Genomic DNA, 23,018 nt, shown 5'->3' with positions numbered 1-23,018 from the left:
AGGCACACACATCATATAAGTACATGCAAGCAAAATACCCATGTACATCAAATAATAAAATAAGCTGGGGGTGGTGTACAATTTTAATCCTAGCATTTGGGAGGAAAAAGCAGGCGATCTCTGTAAGTTCAAGGACAGTCTAGTGTACAGAGTAAGCTCCAGGATAGCTGAAGCTACACAGTGAGACCCTGTCTCAATAAATCAAATAAATCTTTGGGGAAAAAAAAAGAATGCTCCTGGCTCAGCAGAGTAGATACAGGCTTTGGTCCATCTCGTTTTGCAGAAAGGGCAAGAGTGGCCTTCAAAGGCCCAAAGTCAAAGTACAAGAAGCCCAGGATAGCAACAGTTAACACTAAGAAGGTGAGCACAGGTGGACTACATAGAGCAGCAGGTTAACTGGCTCAAAGGTGGGGTAGGAAGTGGGACCAGATGTTGGCCAGTGATAAGTGAAGGCACCTCTCTCAGGAGCTTGGCTACAACAGCAGGAAGGGAAGCTAGACCCTTGGGCTCTCTGACATTGCTAAGTGAGCCCGGGAAGGGGTGTAAGTAAGGCCTTACCTTCCAGTGTTTATAGAGGGCTGTCTGCATCAAAGAAGAAACAAGTGCTCCAAGACACTGTCCTGATTTGTAAACCCACATCTCAGCATTTTCTTTTTTTTTTTAAATATTTATTTATTTATTATGCATACAATATTCTGTCTGTGTGTATGCCTGAAGGCCAGAAGAGGGCGCCAGACCTCTTTACAGATGGTTGTGAGCCACCATGTGGTTGCTAGGAATTGAACTCAGGACCTTTGGAAGAGCAGTCAGTGCTCTTAACCACTGAGCCATCGCTCCAGCCCCATCTCAGCATTTTCAAAGAGAGTAACCAAACAGGTAATTTGCTTAGGGCCAAGGGTTTTCTTTCCTGGCTCTGGTTAGTGCCTCTCTGGATGCTGCAGGGTCTGTGGTGGAAACCGCATCAAGAACCACAGTTCTCTCACAGGCCAATCACACACCAGGCACAGCTGTGAAATTGGAGGCCAGTAGTCCTGGGCTGGGCTTACAAAAGCCCCAATGCCAGTGTGGACTGGAGGAGCAGAGAGCAGGTGGTGGCCACAGGAACACAGGGTGTGCTCCTGTCCGGGGCAAGGAGGGGTCTCTTTTCCAGTTAGGGAAAAACCAGCAACAAAGGCAACTGCTGAAGGCAGAGGACAAACTCTGGCCTGGCTAACTACAGCAGAGCTCAGGACTTACAGGTAGTGCCTGTTCCTGCCTCTTGGCCCTTGTAGGAGGAGGGTGCCGCACAGGCCAGCAAGAACAGCTGTTCTACCCTTGCTACCTCTCTCTGCAGGGCAGGGTTCAGAGGGAAGGGAGCCAAGCTCCAGGTGGGATCCTGTATACCTCCAAGCCAGGTCTGCCCACAGCTCCTACCATGTGAACTGCTGAAGCAGAGCTGAGCCCTGAGCAATTCACCTCTGCCCTGCCCTCCGTCACTACAGCAGATGCCTGACCCCTTTCAAAGAGCAAAGGGTACACAGACCATCCCATAACCAGAGAGGACTGGATGGCTGGTGAAGGCCATCTACCTCTTGGATGTGGAATTTGTCAGAGTTGTTCTTGCCAGGCCCTTGTACCTTTTGTGATAGATGCACAGGCAAGGCAGCCTGGCTATCGTGTCCCCCTGAAGCAGCTCCTCCAGGCAGATCACACACTCACCCGCATCTTTAGTCAGCACATCATCTGCAAGATAGACAGACAGGGAGACCAACAGGGTTAGTCACCAGCAGGTGGGTGGCACAGATCAAACACAGGTCCAGGAACTACTTGCATGAGTTAAACCACTATGCTTCGTGTGCAGGGGACACAGCAATGGGAGAAATTTGTAGTAACTGTAAGAGCCTTCTGACCAGAAATCCAGGCAGTAGGAGTAGGGAAGAAAAGCGCTTACTCAGATTGTTCAAGGACAGCTTTGGAGGAATCACGGTGATGTGAGCCAAAGGCATGGCCTGTGGTAGGAGGGATTAGATTTCAGGCAAAGGTAACAGTGTCAGACACTTGGGAACTTCAGGGAAGTCTGCTAAGACAGGTTACAAAGAGGCTCAAGGAGTCACAGGCAGGGGTGAAACCAAGTCCCAAAGGCAGATTCGTGCTGTGCTGTGGAACCTCAGTCTCCTTTGCTTAGCCAAGAGGCAGCAGAGGTGGAGATGGGGATCGCATTCTGGAGCCAACTCTGAGCACGCAGCAACAGCACGTGTTAACAAGGCTAGGGCAATAGCATGCACACGTCTGTAAGAGACGCCACAGGAAAGGCAAGGTTAGAGAGACGAATCAAGGGGTCTACTGGGACATACCAATGGAGACTCTTAGAAGTTCACTTTAGTCTAGATATGGAGTTCAGAATAGATGTGGGGCAAAATACACAGAGAAGAGACTAAAGAGACTGTCCAAGGAGAAAGTTTAATAAACCCGTAGTTAGGTCTGGTAATGAAGAGGTGACCTGGAATCACCCGGAAATCCCCCAAACCACAACAAAAGACTAAGTGAGCAGGCTATGGCTGTTAAGGAAGATGAGCTGAGATCACTTCCCACAACATAGGCCACCAGTCCCAAACTGAAGTAATGATACACAATGAGATTCTGTGTCTATGTTTTCCTTTGAGCTGCAGGATCTTACAAGCTAAGCAAGGCACAGTGTTATGCTTATCTTGTGAATGAGGAAGCCCAGAGAAGTCACATGTCTTGATATTGTCCAGGAACTCAAGAATGGTACAGGATTGGGGTCCTTTGTTCTGGTGACCTCTCTTTCCACTGCTGTTTGTATCTTGATTATTTTGGTGGAAAAAAAACTATTAAGGACCATAAAATATGAATTATTTGGCTGGGCAGTGGTGGTGCACACCTCTTAATCACAGCATTTGGGAGGCAGAGACAGATAGATCTCTGTGTTGGTGGCCAGTCTGGTCTACAGAGTGAATTTGAGGACAGTCAGGGCTACATAGAGAAAACTTGTTTCAAGGGGGAGGGGGAACCATTATTCATAGGTTCAAAGTCCCCTACTTAAGAGTCCCGGGAAAAAGAAATAAATAGTTAAAATTTGATATTGACATTTCTATCCATAGGAGTTGTGAGAGAAGTCACTTGGTTTCCTGGCCACTTATGGTTATAACTTTCTCTTTTAATATTTAGCTAAGCCAGGTACAACAGGAAGAGCAATATAAACTTAGAAAGGAGATGGACAATGGTCTGTCACTACACTGTCACCTCATACTTCAAACTTGGTAAGTAGAAGAAAACCCTAAAGTGACTAATCCCATCCATTCAAAGCACTAGGTACCATATGTAACTTAGTGCAGATAAAGAAAAATCTGCAAAAATAAAGTGACAGCAAAGTAGGATTCCAAGTACACTAATATTCTTTTATATTGCTTTGAATGCTTGAACACATATTACTTTTATACTTAAAATCCTCAACAAAGAAGTGCACTGAAGCTGGGTGTGGTAATGGAGACTTTAATCTTAGCAGTTGGGAATTGGAGGCAGGTGGATCTCTGAGTTCAAGGTCAGCCTAGTCTACAGAGTGAGTTCCAGGACAGCTAGGGCTACACAGTGAAACCCTGTCTCAAACAACAACAAACAGAAAGAAAGGAAGGAAGAAAGGGAGGGAGGGAGGGAGGAAGGGAGGGAGGGAGGGAGGACGGACAGGCAGATAGAAAGAAGGGCACTGTTGTGGTAGTTTGAAAAGGAATGGCTCTCACGGGTGCATATATTTGAATGTTTGGTCATTAGGAAGTGGCATACCCTGACAGAGATTAGGAGTTACGGCCTTGTTGAAGGAAATGTGCCATTAGGGGTAGGCTTTGGGGTTTTAAATGCTGGTCAGGCCAACTGTCTCTTGCCCTGCTGACCCAGATGTAGAACTCTCAGCTACCTCTCCAGCACCATGTCCGCCTGTGTGCTGCCATGCTTCCTGCCATGATGATGATGGGCTAACCCCTCAACTGTCAGTCAGTCCCAATTAAATGTTTTACTTTTTAAGAGTTGTTGTGGTCATGGTGTCGCTTCACAGCAATGGAACGCTGATGGAAGACAACTGAATTCACATTTTATTGAGAAAGTACTCAAAGGGTAGGATGCACTGTGAGTAGACAAAGAAGATATAATAAAATGCAGGGCCCAGGCAACATGTGTGTACCGCAAAGCCTTTCAACTTTGATATGCCTGATGCTTTCATGGTAACATACTGGAGAACAAAATCCTCAACAGAGATGGGAGGAAAACTCGCTTAGTCTAGAGACGGTGGAGTCATCCTTTCTTCCCCATTCTCTGCCGCATCTCACCCCTGATGTGAGCTTTCAGGCTATAGACCTTCATACTTTTCTTCCCAGTTTTCCTTCAGAATCCCCTACCAATGGGTAACTCAGCAATGAACCTAAGAAGCAAGTTAAGACTCCTATGTCCAATCTGTGCTCACTGTTCCATCTGCACCGGCTCTGAGGGTCCGTGTGGCCCCCAGGGTGCTAGTCTGGGGTTGGGAGCAGATATGGAGATCTGGCTCAGAGGCTTTCTTCCTCAACAGGACTGATCTGACTTTTCTTTCTTCAAAATGTACATCACGCTAGAGCAGGGAGAGCAAGCATTGAGTATCCAAATGTAGGACCCTGAGCACCGTCAGTGAGGACTGGCAGGCTCAGACTTGAACACTTGTTGATTAATGCAGACTTTTCATGGCCTCTTCACAAAACAATTCTATGTGCACCTTGCCAGCCAGCCCGAGTGTCTGCAGCATGGTATGAAGAAAGAACCTTGTAGCTACCCTGTCAAGCTGACACACAGCAGAGAGCAGGAAACTCTGAGACTGAGGCTGTGAAAGGCCACCTGGAGGTTCTAGGGCAGCCCGAAGAAATAGAGGCTTGGAATCTGGGTTGGCAAGATGGCTTAGAGCATAAAGGTGCCCGCCACAAGCCTGAAGACTTGAGTTTGCTCTCCAGACCCAGATGGTGAAAGGAGAGAACCAACTACGGTCAAGCTGTTCTTTGATCTACACCTACACACACACACACACACACACACACACACACACACACACACACACACACAGAGGCTTAGGATCTGACAGTGTGGGAGATCCAGCAGGTGTGGGCCTAGCCCAGAACCCAGGAAGCAGAGGGCAGGAAGAGCACACATCCTCAAGAGGTTTCTTTAAAACTTCTGTTTCAATCATTGGGGTTCTGAGAATGAGCAGCTGCAGATGTGTCTGGGGTTGGAAAGGGCATTAGAAACAGGTGAAGCAGAGGCTTGGCTATCAAGCATTTCTGTGAGACTTCTATACTCATCTGACAGGGACTCTGGAGTACAAAGCCAAGGACCCTGGACCCAGTACACATGGTGATAACAGTGCAGATGGATTCAAGTGCTCCTAGAGGGAGCTCAGCAAAAGCTGGGTGATGAAGAGACAGGAACAAAGAGAAGCTTTACCTTTGGTTCTGTTCTTTTCTTGGTGCCTCTGGAGCTGCTCCCAACTGTCTTGATGCCATGAACAAAGTCAACCAATGTCACTGCCCAAGGGGGAAGTGGCTTGCCTGGGGTAGTACCAGACAGTACTGGTGCCAGGGCCTCCGACCACACAAGAGAATCAACTTAGAACAGCCAAACAGGAGATGTAAAGCCTACGATGGGTAGAGATGGATGAAATGGCACCCCTCTGCTCTCTAAGATCAGGTACGGCACCCTAGACACCTGTCATCTGTCAAAGAAAAGCCAAGGAGGAAGAGGAAGAGGAGAAAAAGGGCTCTTGTTTTGATCCAGGCAGAGGATCTACATAGCTGCTAGGTGGCCATGACTCTCAAGCCCGAGTTCTTGCTACCCTACCTGTCTCCTTTAAAGGTTCAGGCCACAGCCCGGGCAGTGGTGGCGCACACCTTTAATCCCAGCACTGGGAGGCAGAGACAGGTGGATTTCTGAGAGTTCGAGGCCAGTCTGGTCTACAAGAGCTAGTTCCAGGACAGGCTCCAAAGCTACAGAGAAACCCGGCCGCAAAAAAACCAAATAAATAAATAAATAAATAAATAAATAAATAAATAAATAAATAAAACAAAATAAAGGTCCAGGACACACAAGCAACTTCCTTTGTGGCTTAAAAACACTACCCATCTCACAGGGAGCTAAAGTTTTCCATTTCTGTAAGGTGTATGGGGGTCCCCAGGTGTTCTCAATGGATAGGGCAGGACTTAGCTGACCCATGGAGTATTCTGGCAAGTCACTAACCAAGGGGCCCCAGAACTCTTGGTGGCATGGGGCTTGGAACAGAAGGCTGAGGTGCAGCTCAGAGTTGGCTAAGAGCAAGGGCGCGCATCTATAGTTCCCCTGTGACATGCCAGGCAGAAGGATGGAAGCCAAAGGGAAAACTCCTAGTAGAAGGTGTAGCTTAGGCACAGATGAGTGTCTGGTCTTACAGAAACTCTGGCGAGTGCAGAGCTGACGCTGGCCCAGTGTGTTGGCAGACAGGACACAGTATCTCAGACTCCTTTCCTAGTAATGCTGGAGTGTCCTACTCTCCAGACAGAGATCTTAAGCAGAGTGTCTCGTAACAGCAGAAGTGCCCTGTCCCAATGCCCTTGGATTTTATGAGGTGCAATCTAATGTTTTGACAAATTTGGCTGCAATGAGCATACCCAGAGGGATAAAGCCAACTAAATAAAGGCCTGAGATGTTTCATAGTCACAAAGCAGTTCCCAGCTTCTCCATGCAGTGCCCCCTCTAGCCTCGTAGAGCTTCTGTGGGCTCGGGAGATGACTCGGTTGGTAAAGTACCCGCTACTCAGGCACAATATGCGTTCATTTTCCCAGCACCTATCTAAAAACCCAGCATGTTGGGATGTGTCTCTAATTCTAGCATCAAAAAGGCAGAGACAGGAGGATCCCTAGAGTTCACTAGCTGGTCAGCCTAGCCAAATCCGTGAGCTCCAGGTTCAGCGAGAGACCCCATCTCAAAGAATAGGAAGAGAGGACTGGAGAGAGTTCTCAGCAGTTAAATGCACTTGCTGCTCTTGCAGAAGACCTGGGTTCAGTTCCCAGCACCCACCTAGAGGTTCACAACACCCCGTAACATCCAGGGGATATGATACCTTATTCTGACCTCTAAAGGCACCTAGGCATGTATGGTGTACATACACTCATGCAGGTAAAACATTCATACACATAAAATCAAAAAGTAAATCTAAAAGAAATTTAAAGTGAGGAAGCCATCTGATGTTAACCTCTGGCCTTTACATGCACCCACATGTCCCACTTCCTCTAAGAAAGTATGCTGGGCGAGCAAGACGACATGGTGGGTAACTTGTTGCAGAGCCTGACAACATGAATCCAAGCCCTGGAATCTACAGAGTCCTCGCTATGTTGTCTTCTGACCTCCACTTGAATGTAGCAGTATAATCCCACATGTGGGTGTGGACACACGGGACACAGAATAAATAGAAAGGAAAGGAGGAAGGCTGAAAGGAAGTGAGCTCACACAAAAGCATTTTCAGAGCTCTGAAGATAGGGTAATACCTCTTGGCAAGAAGCCAGGCATGGGCCAGCACTACGGGAGTCTACTGAAGCAGCATACTGGTCGCCATGACCTTGATACTGTAGCAAAACACCTGCCTCACCAGAATATCCCTTCTGTCTTCCTTTGTTCTTCCTTTCTTTTTCCTCCTTTCATTTTCTTTCTAATCCATGTTTGTATGGTTTGTCAAGATGGTTTTTCTGTGCAGCCCTGGCTGTTCTGGAACTCACTCTATAGATCAGGCTGACTTCAAACTTAGGGATCTGCCTGCCTCTGCCTCCTGAGTGCTGGGATTAAAGGTGTGCGCCTCCACCACAATGCTCTTCTGCTAAGGAAAAGTCATACCTCCAACTCAGGAGCTTCTGTATTGCTATCTGGGCAGTATGATGGCCAGAGTTTAGGAAAGGAAAGATCTAGGTATTGAAGGCAATCAAGTTTAACTAGAGGCTCCTCACCACCTTCCTCTCTTCTCTGTAACTCCCTCAGCTTCTAGGAGTCCTAAGTTCCAGGGCTGCCACAGGAAGGCCCAGAAGTAAGAATACTAATGGCTGCTGGCTTGCGGTTTGGCTTCCTTGTTCTCCCAGCAGGGACTCCCTGGCTGAGTCCTTGCCCTAGCAGCACTAGGTGCCAGTTTTCTTTTTCTCTGAGCACTGGTTGGACCAGTAAAACTGGTCTTGCTTTCCCTAAATTTTAAAAAATAATCTGGCAGGCAACTACTGGAGGCCTTCCAACCCTCCACTTGGGCCAAACCTCATAATAAGAAAAATACTACTTTCTATCTGCTTCATTTAAGAGGCTCTACTTTTTTTTTTTTTTTGGTGGTTAACTAAATTTCATCTTCCATAACTATCATAAATTTTATAGAAATTTCCTCAATTGTGCCTGCAACAGTGGAAGGTGTGAGTGAATGTGTATGCATTTTTGGTCTCCAGGGCAGTGACCAGGAGGCTCTAGGGCTTGCTTTCCAGTTCACGGTGCTTACTCTCCCTGTCTCCCCACTCTCCTCCTACTTCTGGAAATGAAAAACAGAGCCTCACACACCACAGGAATGCACTCTACCCCTGAACTGCATTCTCAGCCCTCTAGTTACTTACATTTTTTTTAAAAAAAGATTTATTTTATTATTTTGTGTAAGTGTTTTACGAGCATGTATGTTTATGCACCACATGTGTGCCTGGTGTCCAAAAAGGTGGTGAACCTCCATGTGAGTGCTGAGAAGCAAGCCCGGTCCTTTGCCAACAACAAGTGTTCTTAACCACTAACCAGGCTCTGCATATGAGAAAACAGAACTTCACCACCACCCAAGAAAGCTTCACATCCCCCTTTTCCAGAGAGAGCACGAGCTCATGGCTTATAGCCACAGATTCCCTCCTTACTTTCTTCTTTTAGAACTTGTATCCTAAAGATTTATTCAAGTGCATAGGTGTTTTACCTGTATGTACGTCTATGTACATACCACAGGTGTTCCTGGTGCTTGTGGGAATGAGAAGCCATTTGATCCTCTGGAGCTAGAGTTACAGATGTCTATGACCTGGCACATGAGTCCTGGGAATTGAAGTCAGGTCCCCTGGAAAAGCAGCCAAGCTCCTAACTGCTAAGCCATCTTTTAGGACCCACTTTTTTTTTTTTTTTTGTTGTTGTTGTTAAAGTAGATAAGTAGATTGGGGTGATGAGAAACTAGGTAGAATATGTTACCAGTAAAATCAAAGTAAGCCCAGAGTTCTTGCCTTCGAAGCTTTGGCCTAAGGACCCAAGAGTTCATGTTTTGTCTGAATTCAAAACATTTACTAGGGATTCAGTCATATACAAACCCAGGTAGCAAACACTGCCCCCCAAGCGCCCCACTGTTTCTCTGTGCATCCTTGACTGTCCTGGAACCCAGAGATCCGCCTGCATCTGCCTCCAGAGTGTTGGGATTAAAGGCGAGAGGCACCACACCCAGCCCCAAACACTGTTCTCTTACATGAACAAAATGAAGACTGAGGGCTCAGAGGTTAAGAGCACTGGCTGCTCTTCCAAAGGTCCTGAGTTCAACTCTCAGCAACCACATGGTGGCTCACAACCATCCAAGATGAGATCTAGTGCCCTCTTCCAGCCTGCAGGCATATATAATACTATATACATAATAAATAAATATTTTTAAAAAAATGAAGACTGAAATGAACAAAAATGAAGACTGAACGTGACATGCTCACACTACCACAGCCTCCTTTCTCCACCTGTCCTGTGCACAGGATAAACTCTACTCACAGGGCTGGAGTGTCTAGCCTCCCTATCTCTGGCGGGAAAAGACTGGCTCTTACGATACAACCCTGAACTGCCTGTATCTTACAGACGGGGGAGGAGGCTTCTAATGTAAAGGATAAAGGAAAACCAAGGATCAGAGGGAGAACCATAGTGGTGCTGTCTCAGATGGTCAGTCTTCCGTTCTTCTAAGGCGATGGTTTTCAACACATGGGCCCAAAGACCCTTTCACATAGCAGATATCTTACATATCAGACATTTACATTATGATTCTTAACAGTATCAAAATTACAGTTATAAGGTAGAAACGAAAATAATTTAACTGTGTGGGGGTGGTCACCACAACACGAGAAATGATATTAAAACAATAGCAACACTAGGAAGGTTGAGAACCACTTTTCTAAGGGGCTTCCCCGGTTGCTGGTGAGGACAGACCAGTGATGGTACAGGAAGACCTGGGTACTCTGGGAAATAAGCTGGAGAACACATGAGCATGTGAGGTGACTTTGTTTTACGTAGTCCTGACGGCACTTTGTCTGCCACAGACTTTATCACAAAGTTCTCCTCAGTGACTCTAAAAGCCAAGTTCCCTCAGGCCAACACCCCTGTGAAGATTCTTTGTCCTACGACAGCAAAGACAGTGTCTACAGAGAGCTTTCATTTTTTTGTCACAGGACAAAATAATCTTCATAAGGTCTCAACACATGTAGGACAGAGTGAACACAGTACTTGAGGCCATGACTGCAGCACGCTATGAGATGCGGGGAAAGCCCTCTCCCTCCATGGTCCCAGGCGGAGATGGGTAACGGGACAAAGCTGAGCATGAGCAGGGGAAGGCTAAAGAAACAGAACAGGAACAGGGCTGTCACAGAGAAAAGGAAAGGCTGTCTGGGAAGAATGACAGGGCCACAGCCTGCCTTAGAGCTGACCTTCAGGAATGTCCAGGTCTTCAGGCTGCACGTACCAAGACATACAACGTGCCATCCTTTGGCCAGCAAGTTCTTATAAGAACAAAATCTTGTCGGAAAATCTAAAATTGACAAACTATAATGGGGGAGATGATAAAATAGAACCCAGAGCCTTGTGCATGCCTGGCAACCATTCTACCACTGAGCTATAGCTCTAGTCCTTGAGATTTTTGAGGAGAAACACAATCCTCAAAAAATGCTGAGAGCATTCTATAGTGGTATATTATTTGTGTTTTAATAAATAGAGCTCACCTGAAGATCAGAGTGTAAAGGAGCCACACTAGCCTGGCAGTGGTGGCACACACCTTTAATCCCAGCAGCCACACTAGATAGCCACAGAAACTGGGCAGTGGTGGTGCACGCCTTTAGTCCCAGCACTAGAGAAGAATATGAAATGGGAGGAACCAGCTCTTACACTCAGGCTCATTCTGAAGATTCACAGAGGCAGAGTCGCCCATTTCAGTGTGAGGTAGAGGTAAGAGCCAGTGGCTGGCCGCTCTGCTTTTCTGTTCTTTAGCTTGAACCCCAATATCTGTCTCTGGGTTTTTATTATTCATGCTACATCTGCCTTCTCACCACTACATCCCTGAGGGACCTGGCTTCCTGGGCCACTCCTCAGCACCCCAACTTACAACCAAGGCTCCTGAAACAGCAGGTTCCCCACTACCACACAGATATCCGGGCTGAAAGAAAACTATAATAGTAGCTATTCAACTTATCTTGACATCAGGAAGCAGACTAGATAGACAACCCTTACCATTGTAAGAGAGGCGAGGCTTGCTCAGACACATTATAAAGTGCATTTCCATCTCATCAGAAGCCACAGACTTGGAGCAAATGGGGCACTTGAAACCTGAAAGAGAGGAAAACAACATGAAATATCTTCTCCAAATCCAGATATCCATAGTCAGTGTGGACATGCTCAACCACAGCAACTGTGTGGGGTCAGCGCTCTGGACAGAGACAATGTGGACAGAGCCAAAACCAATTTTCCTTCACTAATTCCTGAGATGTTTTTCCCTTTTTAAATTTTATTGATATTTATTGAACTCTACATTTTTCTCTGCTCCCCTCCCTGCCTCTCCCCTTTCCCTTTCAAACCTCCCCCAAAGTTCCCAATTTACTCAGGAGATCTTCTCTTTTTCTACTTTCTATTTCCTATGTAGATTAGATCTATGTGAGTCTCTTAGTGTCTTCACTGTTGTCTAAGTTCTCTGGGATTGTGGATTGTAGGCTGGCTTTCTTTGCTTTATGTTTAAAAACCACCTATGAGTGAGTACATATGATAATTGTCTTTCTGTGTCTGGGTGACCTCACTCAAAATAATGTTTTCTAGTTCCATCCATTTGCCTGCAAAATTCAAGTTGTCGTTATTTTTTCTGCTGTGTAGTACTCCATTGTGTAAATGTATCACATTTTTCTTATCCATTCTTCAGTCGAGGGGCATTTAGGTTGTTTCCAGATTCTGACTATGACAAACAAAGCTGCTATGAATATAACTGAGCACATGTCCTGGTGGCACGATTGAGCATCCTTTGGCTGTATACCCAAAAGTGGTATTACTGGGTCTTGAGAAGGGTTGTTTCCTAATTTTCTGAGAAATCACCACACTGACATCCAAAGAGGTTGTACCACCTTGCATTCCCACCAGCTATGCAGAAGTGTTCCCTTTTCCCCACAACCTCTCCAGCATAAGTTGTCATCAGTGTTTTTGATCTTGGCCACTTTCAGGTGTAAGATAGAATCTCAGAGTTGTTTTGGTTTGCATTTCTCTGATGACTAAGGATGTTGAACATTTCCTTAAATGTCTTTCAGCCATTTTAGATTCCTCTGTTGAGAGTTCTCTGTTTAGGTCTGTACTCCATTTTTTTTTATTGGATTATGTGATCTTTTGGTGTCCAATTTCTTGAGTTCTTTGTATATATTGGAGATCAGACCTCTGTCTGATGTGGGGTTAGTGAAGATCTTTTCCCATTCTGTAGGTTGTCGTTTTGTCTTGTTGACCGTGTTCTTTGTTTTACAGAAGCTTTTCAGTTTCAGGAGGTCCCATTTATTAATTGTTTCTCTCAGTGTCTGTGCTGCTGGGGTTCTATTTAGGAAGTGGTTCCCTGTGCCAATGCATTCAAGTGTACTTCTTACTTTCTCTTATATAAGGTTCAGTGCGGCTGGCTTTATGCTGAGAGGTCTTTGATCATTTGGACTTGAGTTTTGTGCATGGTGATAGATATGGGTCTATTTTCATTCTTCTACATATTGATATCCAGTTATGTCAGCACCACTTGTTAAATATGCTCTTCTTTGCATTTGATATTTTTTGCTTCTTTATCAAAGATCAGGTACTTGAAGATGTGTGGATTGATATCCGGGTCTTCTATTCGGTTCCATTGGTCCTCCTGTCTGTTCTTATGCCAATACCAGGCTGTTTTCAGTACTGTAGCTCTGTAGTAGAGTTTGAAGTCAGGGATTGTGATGCTCTCCAGAAGTTCTTTTATTGTACAGGATTGTTTTGGCTATCCTGGGTTTTTTGCTTTTTCATATGAAGTTGAGTACTGTTCTTTCAAGGTCTTTGAAGAATTTTGCTAGGATTTTGACGGGCATTGTGCTCAATCTGTAGTCCCTGAGAATTTTCCTTTCCCCATGGCCTTTAACTTTCACTAGGGTTCTTTCTCTACCACACAGCACTTAGCAGAGCTTCCTGACTTGAGTTTGATATTCTTTTAGACTCTTTCCAATGGGGCCTAGCAGACAAGGTCAGGGAAGCAGCCAACGAATGCAGCTGAATAATCCTTAAATAAGAGCTTCCCACCCTGCCATTGTCACTGCTGTCGCCTGCACCTCCATTCCTCTGGTCACCGGCCCTTGGGGAGCACCTTCACCCCTCACTAAAGGCCTCCCTTGAAACAAAAGCATTTATGTCCTTTACCAATATGTGAGCAGGTGGGGGAAGGGTGCAGCTCTTCAACATGGTCCTAAACACTACTAAATAAAGCAGCTGCTCTCAATGCAGATGAACACGACACTGTAATCTGCTATTTTATTCCAGGGCAATCTGGACTGTTATACACCAAAGGGTTTCCTCAGCAGTCTAAAAGGATTGGTAAATTCTGGTTGAGAATCTTCTCAGTGGGCTGGAGGGATGGCCCATCCATTAAAAGCTAGGTTCACAACCAAAAATATAAGAGAATCTTCTGAGATAAACGACAATTAAGCAAAGCTCACTCCCCCTCCCCACATTCACAGTTTATTCTCCGCCCCCAGCATGTTAATGCACTGATGAACATGCCCAGTAGTGAGACAGATGAACTGTTATTATATCAGTATTTTCTATTTTATATTATTGAACAATTTCAAAGAGATCAGTTCTTTGCATGCAAATTCTACCACAGAACCACCAACTTTGAAAAGTTATTGATTTGTCTGCATCCATTTGCATATATCACAAATACCATAGGCTATCAAAGCTTCTTTCTTTGGTAACAATGGCTATGTTTTTATGGTTCCCCCCCCCCCAGCCAGGGTTTTTCTGTGTAGCTCTATAGACCAGGCTGGCCTCGAACTCACAAAGATCCACCTACCTCTGTGTCCCAAGTGCTGGAATTAAAGGCGTGTCCTACCCCTGCCCAGCTGTAACAATGACTCTTACCTGGCCTGAACGTGCCAACACAACATAATACATCTAACTACTGTTGTAGATTTCACTCTTCCATCAGTTTTCAGTTAGAATTACCATGGTTTGATGTTGATAAAGACCATCTACAATATTTACTTTTGAAATTTTGTATGTGTTTTGCTTGTATATATGTATGCACAGCACACGTATGCCTGGTCCACAGGGGTCAGAAGAGGGCATCTGATTCCCTGGAACTGTAGTTACAGATGGTTGTGAGCTACCATATGGGTTCTGGGAACCAAACCTGGTCTTCCGCAAGAGCAGCCAGGCTATTAAACCACTAAGCCTATTCCCAATACCTTGCCTTTTTTTTGAGACAGGGCCTCTGGTAGACAAAGAGTAGTGTGGTGGGGAGAATTGCGTCTTAACTAGAGTAGAGTCCGTGCCTCTCGGTGTTTTTGTTTTATTTTACAAGTTCCATGAAGTAATTAGGGACTATTTTTATGCAAGCAGAGAATGACAAGATGACAAGGGTTTTCTAGACTCATGACCTTAGCAAGTAATATATCCCTCACTGGCCCTCAGTTTTATTAGTGGGAAAAAATTGAGGAATTCATCTTATGTTTGCAAAGACTGAACGAGATAACATCACCATCAGGCCTAGAGCAATAAATGATGAGGAAAGAAGAGAGGGCTAGTTAGACCAAGACTAAGTAGATGCACTCAGAGAAAAGAAGGGCACAGCCGCACAGATTCTGCTGGGTCCCACCACTGGTACTTTCCATCCTTCCAATGTGGGCACGAGTCTCCCCATGCAATATAATAGGTAAATGGTATTCTGCCCTTACTGAGTCATTGCTAAGGACGGCCACTGTGCTTTACATAGCTTCTTATTTATCATACAGTGTAAGTACTACCAGCAGGCAGGTACTATAATAACTCTATTTCATAGGAACACGGGGAAGTTCAAAGGCTCAAGTAACTTGTTCAACATTAACAGAGCCAGAAAGGGAGAGTTGATAGCCACAAGTCTGGCCACAAGTCAGCACCCTACTGTACCAAATGGTTTAACAGTGAACCCAACATAGACATAGGTCTTCAAATCACTTCAAGTTTTCTGCAATGCCTCACAGCCAAGTTTCTAGATAATCCCTAAACATGGATAATAATTTTTCTAGGAATTCTGTCAATGTAGAAGGTTAGCAACCTAGAATCCAGCACTGTACTTGGCACAGAGCCTGCAGCATCAGCTGTAAAGCACTGAGTTTGCATATTACCTTTCCAATGAAAATAAAGGGCAAAAGGTAAGGGGGAAAGAAGAAAATGGAGAGCTAAGGGGGAAAGCCAGTGTCCCCACCTTCTTTCCTGAAAGGTCATCCGATGATCAAGACGGACTCTACCACTTTACTGCCCCAATCTTTTCTTGTATCTGTCAACTCCTGGTTCAGCACCAACGCCCTATGGAATGACAAATGCTGATATTTATGAACTATCTGAAGGGTGGAATTTCTGGAAAATCTTTTTTCCATTTTGGAAGAAGTCCACACCGAATGAAAGTCAGCCTGGCAAACCAAGATAAACCAAAAGTCTGCAGAGGTGACAAAGCCACATCACTGTCTCAGAACTCCTCAGAGGTCTCAGCAGTGCATCAGAGTGGCTAAAAGCTTTACTTTCCTTCCAGAGAAAACCACAGGTGATCTCTTCAAGATGCTCCCCAAGTGCTCCTGAAGCAGTCACCTGGCACACCTGGAGGTAAGTGGTGCCACCTTTGCTACTGACACTTGTTAAGCTTGTTGACTAAGTAACTTGTCTCCTGTCAGTGCACTGAGCAGAGGTGGTGACCTGTTCCGCTCATGTTTCAGATGAGGAAGGAGTACACTAAAGTGCATTGGTCCGATTCTGTGCTTGGTGGCTCTATCATGCAAATATTGCTACAAGATTTAATCAAGAGTAACCAACAGAAGACATAATGAAGATCCAATTTCTCTCCTTTCTCAACCAGAAAAGCAAAGGGAACTGATCCTCCAGAGCCCAGCTGCTTTCTTTCTATGAGTATCCTGTTTAAGGGAGAATCCTCATCAGTAATCTATCAGAGACTCAAGCCAAGAGAAGGTAAGTCTGCACTGTGCCAGGTCAGCCCACTCACAATATTAGGTTAAGACCACTGGCGGGGGATCCAAGAGTGACCTCAAGAAAGATCACAGAGTCACGTAAACTAAAAAGCTTCTTCCTATGGGGCAGGCTAACCTGGCTTTTCAGTCTGGCGACAGCACCAAACTAAGTAACTGGTCCCAGAGCGTTCCCAACCCACCTCCCAAATATTCTACAATGTAAATTTTAAGAATCTCCATGCTAGCTGGGCAGCGGTGGTGCCCGGGCAGTGCACATTTTTAATCCCAGCACTTAGGAGGAAGAGGTAGGCAGATCTCTGTGAGTTCAAGACCAGCCTGGTCTGCCAGTGCAAGTTCCAGGACAGCTAGACAGCTAGGGCTGATACATAGGGAAACCCTGTCTCGAAAAACAAAACAAAAACAACAAAACAAAACAAAACAAAAAACCATGCTCTGGGTACAGATGTACTTCTTATTTTCCCAACTGTAACCTTCTCCTTTAAGACCTGATTTCCTAGCAGGACCAAGAGCTGGCTGCTTGTTGCTCCAGTTTCTCTCCCCACCCTCCCGATGCCGATGCGCTATTTTAATGGCTGCCCCAGTTCTGCCTGTCTTTGGGATCACCTAAAGGTGGAGTAATCAAAAGAAGCAACCAGGGTGAAGGGAGCTGCATATCTGAGAGGGGCCTCCTATCTGTACAAAGTGGAATGATGTGGCAGCGCTCAGCTGGGAGCTCCAGGGTACCACCCCAATTCTTTCTACCAGGCAGTCCCAGATGCCATCGTCTGGCCACATCCTGCGATGCTTACTGACAATAAAACAGGACTTGGCTACAGAAGCTAAGTGGGATGTATTATAAACAGGTGACAAAGATACCATATGGGGGACACTCCAAACATTTCTCTTTTTTTACTTTTTTGATTTTTTTTTTTTTTTTTTTTTTTTTTTTTTTTTTTGGTTTTTCGAGACAGGGTTTCTCTGTAGCTTTGGAGCCTGTCCTGGAACTCCCTTTGTAGACCAGGCTGGCCTCGAACTCACAGAGATCCGCCTGCCTCTGCCTCCCGAGTGCTGGGATTAAAGGCGTGCGCCACCACCGCCCGGCACTTTTTTGATTTTTTGAGACAGGGTTTGTCTATGTGGCTCTGGCTGTCCTGGCTGGAACTCGCCCAGTAGATCAAGCTGGCCTTGAACTCAGAGATCTGTCTGTCTCTCTGCCTCCTGAGTGCTGGGATTAAAGATGTGCACCACCACCACCTGGCCACTCCAAACACTTCTATACTATAGGTTCCACATTCTTCAAGCAGAAAGACATAGATGTATATTTTCTCTCCACACTTCTCCCCTTCAAAAACCCAGTGCACAATATATCACCTGATGAGATGGAGTACGCGTTATGCCTCCCCAAGAGTATTCGGAGCACAAAAAGGCCCACAAGTTCTAATTCCTTTCTCTTTCATTAACTCTCTTCTGGACATGGCCTCTGCAGTTCTCTTCCAGAGCCAAGGGGCAGCCCACCGTGTGTGTGGGGAGGTGTGCGTGCGTGCGTGCACACGCATGTGTGTGAACATAACTGGGCCCCCAGATATTTGGCTAAGATATTCCTGGGTGTTTCTGGCAGTGTGTCTGCAGAAACACTGCCACCAGGCTGGGTAGACTACAGAGCAGACTGCCCTCCCAGTGCAGGTAGGTCTCATACAATCTGCCTGAACACAATAAAAAGGTGAAAGAAGTGAGATCTCCATTCTCAGTCTGTCTGACCGCTCCATGGGACACAGACTGCTGCCCTGGACTGAGACTGACTCTACTGCCCTTCCTGTAAACACCACTGGGGGAAAGAAAAAAGCAAAGAAACACCACAACCAACTTTCCTGACTTCCAGTTTGCAGACAACTGACTATAGGATCCCCCAGCTTCACAAGTCATACCAATTCCTATACACACATATGCATGTATGTGTGTGCACAGTTTCCATTTCCTTGGAGAACCATAATAAATTTGTGTCTATTAAAAATATCAAATAATAAAACTGACATCAACCAAATGTCAGTGAGGATCTGGAACAGCTGTAACATGAAATAATGGATGACAGCTATCTGGAAAGAGGCAGGCTTGTTTCTTACAAAACACACCCCTGGCCTATGATACCAGCAATTGAGAGGCAGAGGCAGGTGGATCTCTGTGAGTTCGAAGTCAGCCTGGTCTACAAGAGCTAGTTCCAGGACAGGCTCCAAAGCTACAGAGAAACCCTGCCTTGAAAAACCACAAAAACAACAACAACAAAACAACAACTGGAGACAGCCTAACTGTCCATTAACAGAATGGATAAAAATACTGAGATATACGCACAGATCACAATGGGAAAATCACTCCACAGTAACAGCTAATGAGTGGACATTAAAAACATGTTCAGTGAAGGTTATTAGGAGACACAATATGACTAATTAGAGGAAATTTTAGAACAAAAAAACTAATAGATTGTGAGTAGAATCAGAATAGTGGCTGTCTCTGAGGGACAGGAGCTGGGACAGAGGTTGAAAGAGAGGGTAATTTGAGAATTTTCCTGGGTAATGATGATCTTCTACATTAAGAGGACGGTTTGGCTGTACATGTATATGCATCTGTCAAATTTATCAAATATAAACTTTAGATTTGAGATTTCATTATTTCATAATTTTACCTGAATTACAAAAACTTGTACTAGATGTGGTGATGGCACTTAGGAAATGGAGGCAGGAGGATCAAAAATTTAAAGGTCATCTTCAGACACACAGTAAGTTTGAGGCCAGCCTGTGCTATACGAGACTCTGGCCCCTGCACCCCAAAAAAGGGTTAAACTGCAGTAGACGACATGTCATTGACACTAGAAGTTTAGGTGGCTACATTAAAATGAAGTACATAACGGTAGCTGATGGACTAAACATCTCTCAGAATTGCTGTAAGCTGTTTTTCATAATGAAGCACTAGATAAAAGGCTAGGCTATATGATATGAAGAGGAAGATGAAGGGTGAATTTAGATACAGCAGACTTTCAGGAGAGAAGTGACAACCGAGCAGAGATGTGAATGTTCCAAAAGAACAAGAGGGGTGGGGAAAACGGTTCAGTCGACAAAGCACACGAGGACCTGAGTTCAAGTTCCTAGCACCCTGTAAAAAGTCAGGCATGGTGGTGTACACCAGTAATCTCATCCATGGGGAAGCAGAGACAGGAAGTTTCTTGGGGTTTCCTGCTCATCTGGTCTAGCCAACTGCTGAACTCCAAGGTCAGTAAGAGACAGGGTGGTGGTGGAGCATGCCTTTGATCCCAGCACCAGGGAAGCAGAGCCAGGTGGATCTTTGTGAGTTCCAGGACAGCCTGATTCTCAGAGCGAGTTCCAGCTAGGACTACACAGAGAAGCCTTATCTCAGGGGGGAAAAAGAAGAAGAAGAAAAGACCCTGTCTCAAAATGAGGTGGCGAAGACAGTGAAGAAAACACCTGGCATAACCTCTGGCTGCCACATGCACCCATGTACATGTGCATCCACACAGGCATAGGGATGCGCAGGCATGCACACCTCGACAGCAAGAGCAAAGCCTCTTGGCATGTTAAGGACAAAACAGTGGGGAAGAGGAGAACACACACTTTGAATCCTTACACAAGCTCAAAGCCCTTTCTTTTCCTCTGAGTACAAGTTTCCTTTGTATTCCTTGAATCCCTGGTTTACAGAAGAAATTTTACCATTTTCTAGTTTCCAGGTGTTGCAAACAGGCAATCTGGGGTCAATTTAATTCTTTTTCTTTTGTAAATAATTTGTTAATTTGGCTTGAAACTTGAAAGGTTTTTCTTTTCACCCTAAAATCCAGAAATGTTACCAGGATATGCATAGGCGCGTCTTTCCCATCAGTTTTCCCTTTCTTCCAACATGATCCTTTCTTTCTCTAGTGGTAAGTCCTGAATGCTTCCTGCCGCTCAATTATTTCTAGCTTTCCACTAGGGAGTACCACTGAACTTACTTATTCCCCTTGAATTTAGAACTCACCATGTAGACCAGACTGTCCTCGAACTCACAGAACTCTACCTGCCTCTGCCTCCCAAGTGCTGGAATTAAAGGTTTGTGCCAGTTCACCAGGATGAACACCAATTTTTTTTGGTTGCTAAATTTTGAGAAGTATATGCAAAGAATATATGAAAATACATATTTAAACAAATTACCAGCTCAATCACATACTCAGTAAAGTTATTCTTCTTGTTCACTAGCTGCAAACCAGAACAGGTTCAGTGAAGACATCTACAGCTGGAAGCAAAGGGGACAGTGTGCACTGAGGAACCAGGGGCTCCCACCCATCCTGCTACACGACAAGTCCAGGCTCCCCAGCAGCATTCCAGCCAGATGGAGATAAGAAAAGCACCTGCCAGAAGCAGGAGCTCAGGCTACTCACTGCTTCAAACCTCTTTCCTTTTAATCCATTTCTTTAAGTGGTAAGAGGGTTACTTAGCAGGGACAGGATGGTAGATGGGGACAAGAATGTGATGACCCCAGCCTGATTGGCACAAGAAAATGAAACCTTAGCCTGAATATGAAACCAAGTTTTCAATGACTGGGCAAAGATGAACATTGATTTATTATCTGTTGCCTGGCCACCATGCTTGGACAAGTTTATAAGCATCCCAACCACCACACACAAAAAAAATGTGGGTGTAAGGTCTCCAGCGGGAGCATTTGGTTTGCATTTTGGAGATTTCTTATATAAAGAATGGATTTTAACCATCTGTTGAAAGTGGAAGATTGTCCAGTATCCAAAGGATCAAGCTAGAACTTCTAGTTCCCAGATAGCAGGGATTACCTAAAGTCTAGGCAATTAAGACGGATAAATCTAGTCATAACATGCTTATTTAGCTGAGTACCATGCTCTACTTTCACCCACGTCTCCCGTGTCAATTTCAATATCTAACATGCTATGTACCTGTTCCTCGACCCAATAATCCTGATCACCACTAGTGTGGAATTTCTAGTGTTCTCTTCAAGAACAGATAAACGCCCTATCTTTTTCCTCATGGCATCAGTTACAGGAAGCAAGTACAATGACCGCTCTTAACCTCTAAGTCATCTCTCTTATAGATAGAGCCTGAAGCAGTTGGTAGACTTTAATTCTAAGCATTCAAAGAGGCAGAGGCAGGTGGATCTCTTTGAGTTCAGGATCAACCTTGGTCTACATAATGAGTTTCAGAATAGTTAGGGCTATATAGTGAGACCCTAAATTTTACGTTTTTTATTGTTGTGAAGAGACACCATGACCGTGACAACTCTTATAAAGAAAATATTTAGTTGGGGTGGCTCGCTTACAGTTCAGAGGTTCAGCCCATTATCATCATGATGTGAAGCAGGCAGACATGGTACTGGAGGAGCTGAGAGTTCTACATCTTGCAGGCAACAGGAAGTGGACTGACTCACAGGGTTGGGTAGTGGTGGTGATGGTGCTTCCTGAACATGGGAAACCTCAAAGCACACCCCCACAGTGACACTTCTTCCAGCAAGGCCACACCCCCTCCAACAAAGCCACACCTCCTAACAGTGCCACTCCTATGAGCTTATGGGGGCAATTACATTCAAACTAGCATACCCTATCTACAAACAAAAACAAATGAGGAAAGAAGAAAAGCTGGTGTCTAAGTAAACAGGGCAATTATCAGTACCAAAAACTTGTGTGTCGTCTCTATATCATAACAGAAAGGAGTGTCCAGGGACAGTGCAGAGCCAGGCACTGGTGGCGGAAACTGAGTCGCAATGTAGCAACAATCCTTGGCAAACCTCCAAAGGAAATAGGGCTGGCCTTGGGACTGCCTTGTGGTAGGCTTTTTTCTCCATCAACTAGAGACTGGGTTCTAAGTCCTCAGGCTCTTTATTGATATAGTTAAAATCCTAATACTCAATTAGCTTTCCTCACACACACCCCCCCTCCCCCGAGATCCGAATTCTGTTTTGGTTTTTGACTCATTTATTATACGTGTATGGGTGTTTTGCCTGAATATATATCTGCGTATCACATGTAGGAGTTACAGACAGTTGTGGGTTACCATGTGGGTGCTTGGAATCAAACCCAGGTCCTCTAGAAGAGGAGTTGGTACTCTTAACCTCTAAGCCATCTCTCCTGCTCCCACCTTTCCTTTCTTTTAAAAGGGAAAAGAGGGTACAGAGGGAGGAAGGGAAAGAATGAGTATGAAAGTGTTTGGAGAAGAAAAAGTCCGTGAAGAAAGAGAAAAGGACAGAGGGAAGAATGACACCAAGAACCCAGACCGCACCTATTTCTGGATTACTAAAGGCCCTGCCCAGCCCTGACCTGATTGGAATTTTTCAATGACAAGAGGAAAAAAATGCTTGACTATATATATTATCAGATTGTGATTAGTATGACTTACTGGCAAATGGCCATGATATGTAACTGCTCATAGAGAATAAAACTGTTTGCATTGTGCAGCTTAACGTCTGCTAATATCAGTGGTCTTGGCCTTCAAGTCCACTAGAAGGTTCTTCTGAGGTACTTATTATAATCCCAGATTGTAAAATATATGTTGGTTACAT

At 45.0% G+C, this 23,018-nt stretch overlaps 1 protein-coding gene across 5 annotated transcripts in view; it reads right to left on the bottom strand.

The window, feature by feature from the left end:
* The window catches only part of Znrf1 (zinc and ring finger 1), a 98,670-nt gene that overhangs the window by 4,822 nt on the left and 70,830 nt on the right, over nucleotides 1–23,018 (bottom strand). For all 5 annotated transcript variants that reach the window (XM_057753447.1, XM_057753448.1, XM_057753450.1 and 2 more), the window contains exons 2-3: nucleotides 11,497–11,592; nucleotides 1,617–1,722 (exon numbers count right to left, since the gene is read on the bottom strand). In XM_057753447.1, coding sequence (XP_057609430.1) covers nucleotides 1,617–1,722; nucleotides 11,497–11,592 — 202 coding nt within the window. The remainder of the gene's footprint in view (nucleotides 1–1,616; nucleotides 1,723–11,496; nucleotides 11,593–23,018) is intronic.

The sequence above is a fragment of the Chionomys nivalis genome, chromosome 21 (assembly GCF_950005125.1).
Source record: "Chionomys nivalis chromosome 21, mChiNiv1.1, whole genome shotgun sequence".
NCBI classification, from domain to species: domain Eukaryota; kingdom Metazoa; phylum Chordata; class Mammalia; order Rodentia; family Cricetidae; genus Chionomys; species Chionomys nivalis.
This window is presented reverse-complemented; position numbering and strand designations above follow the sequence as displayed.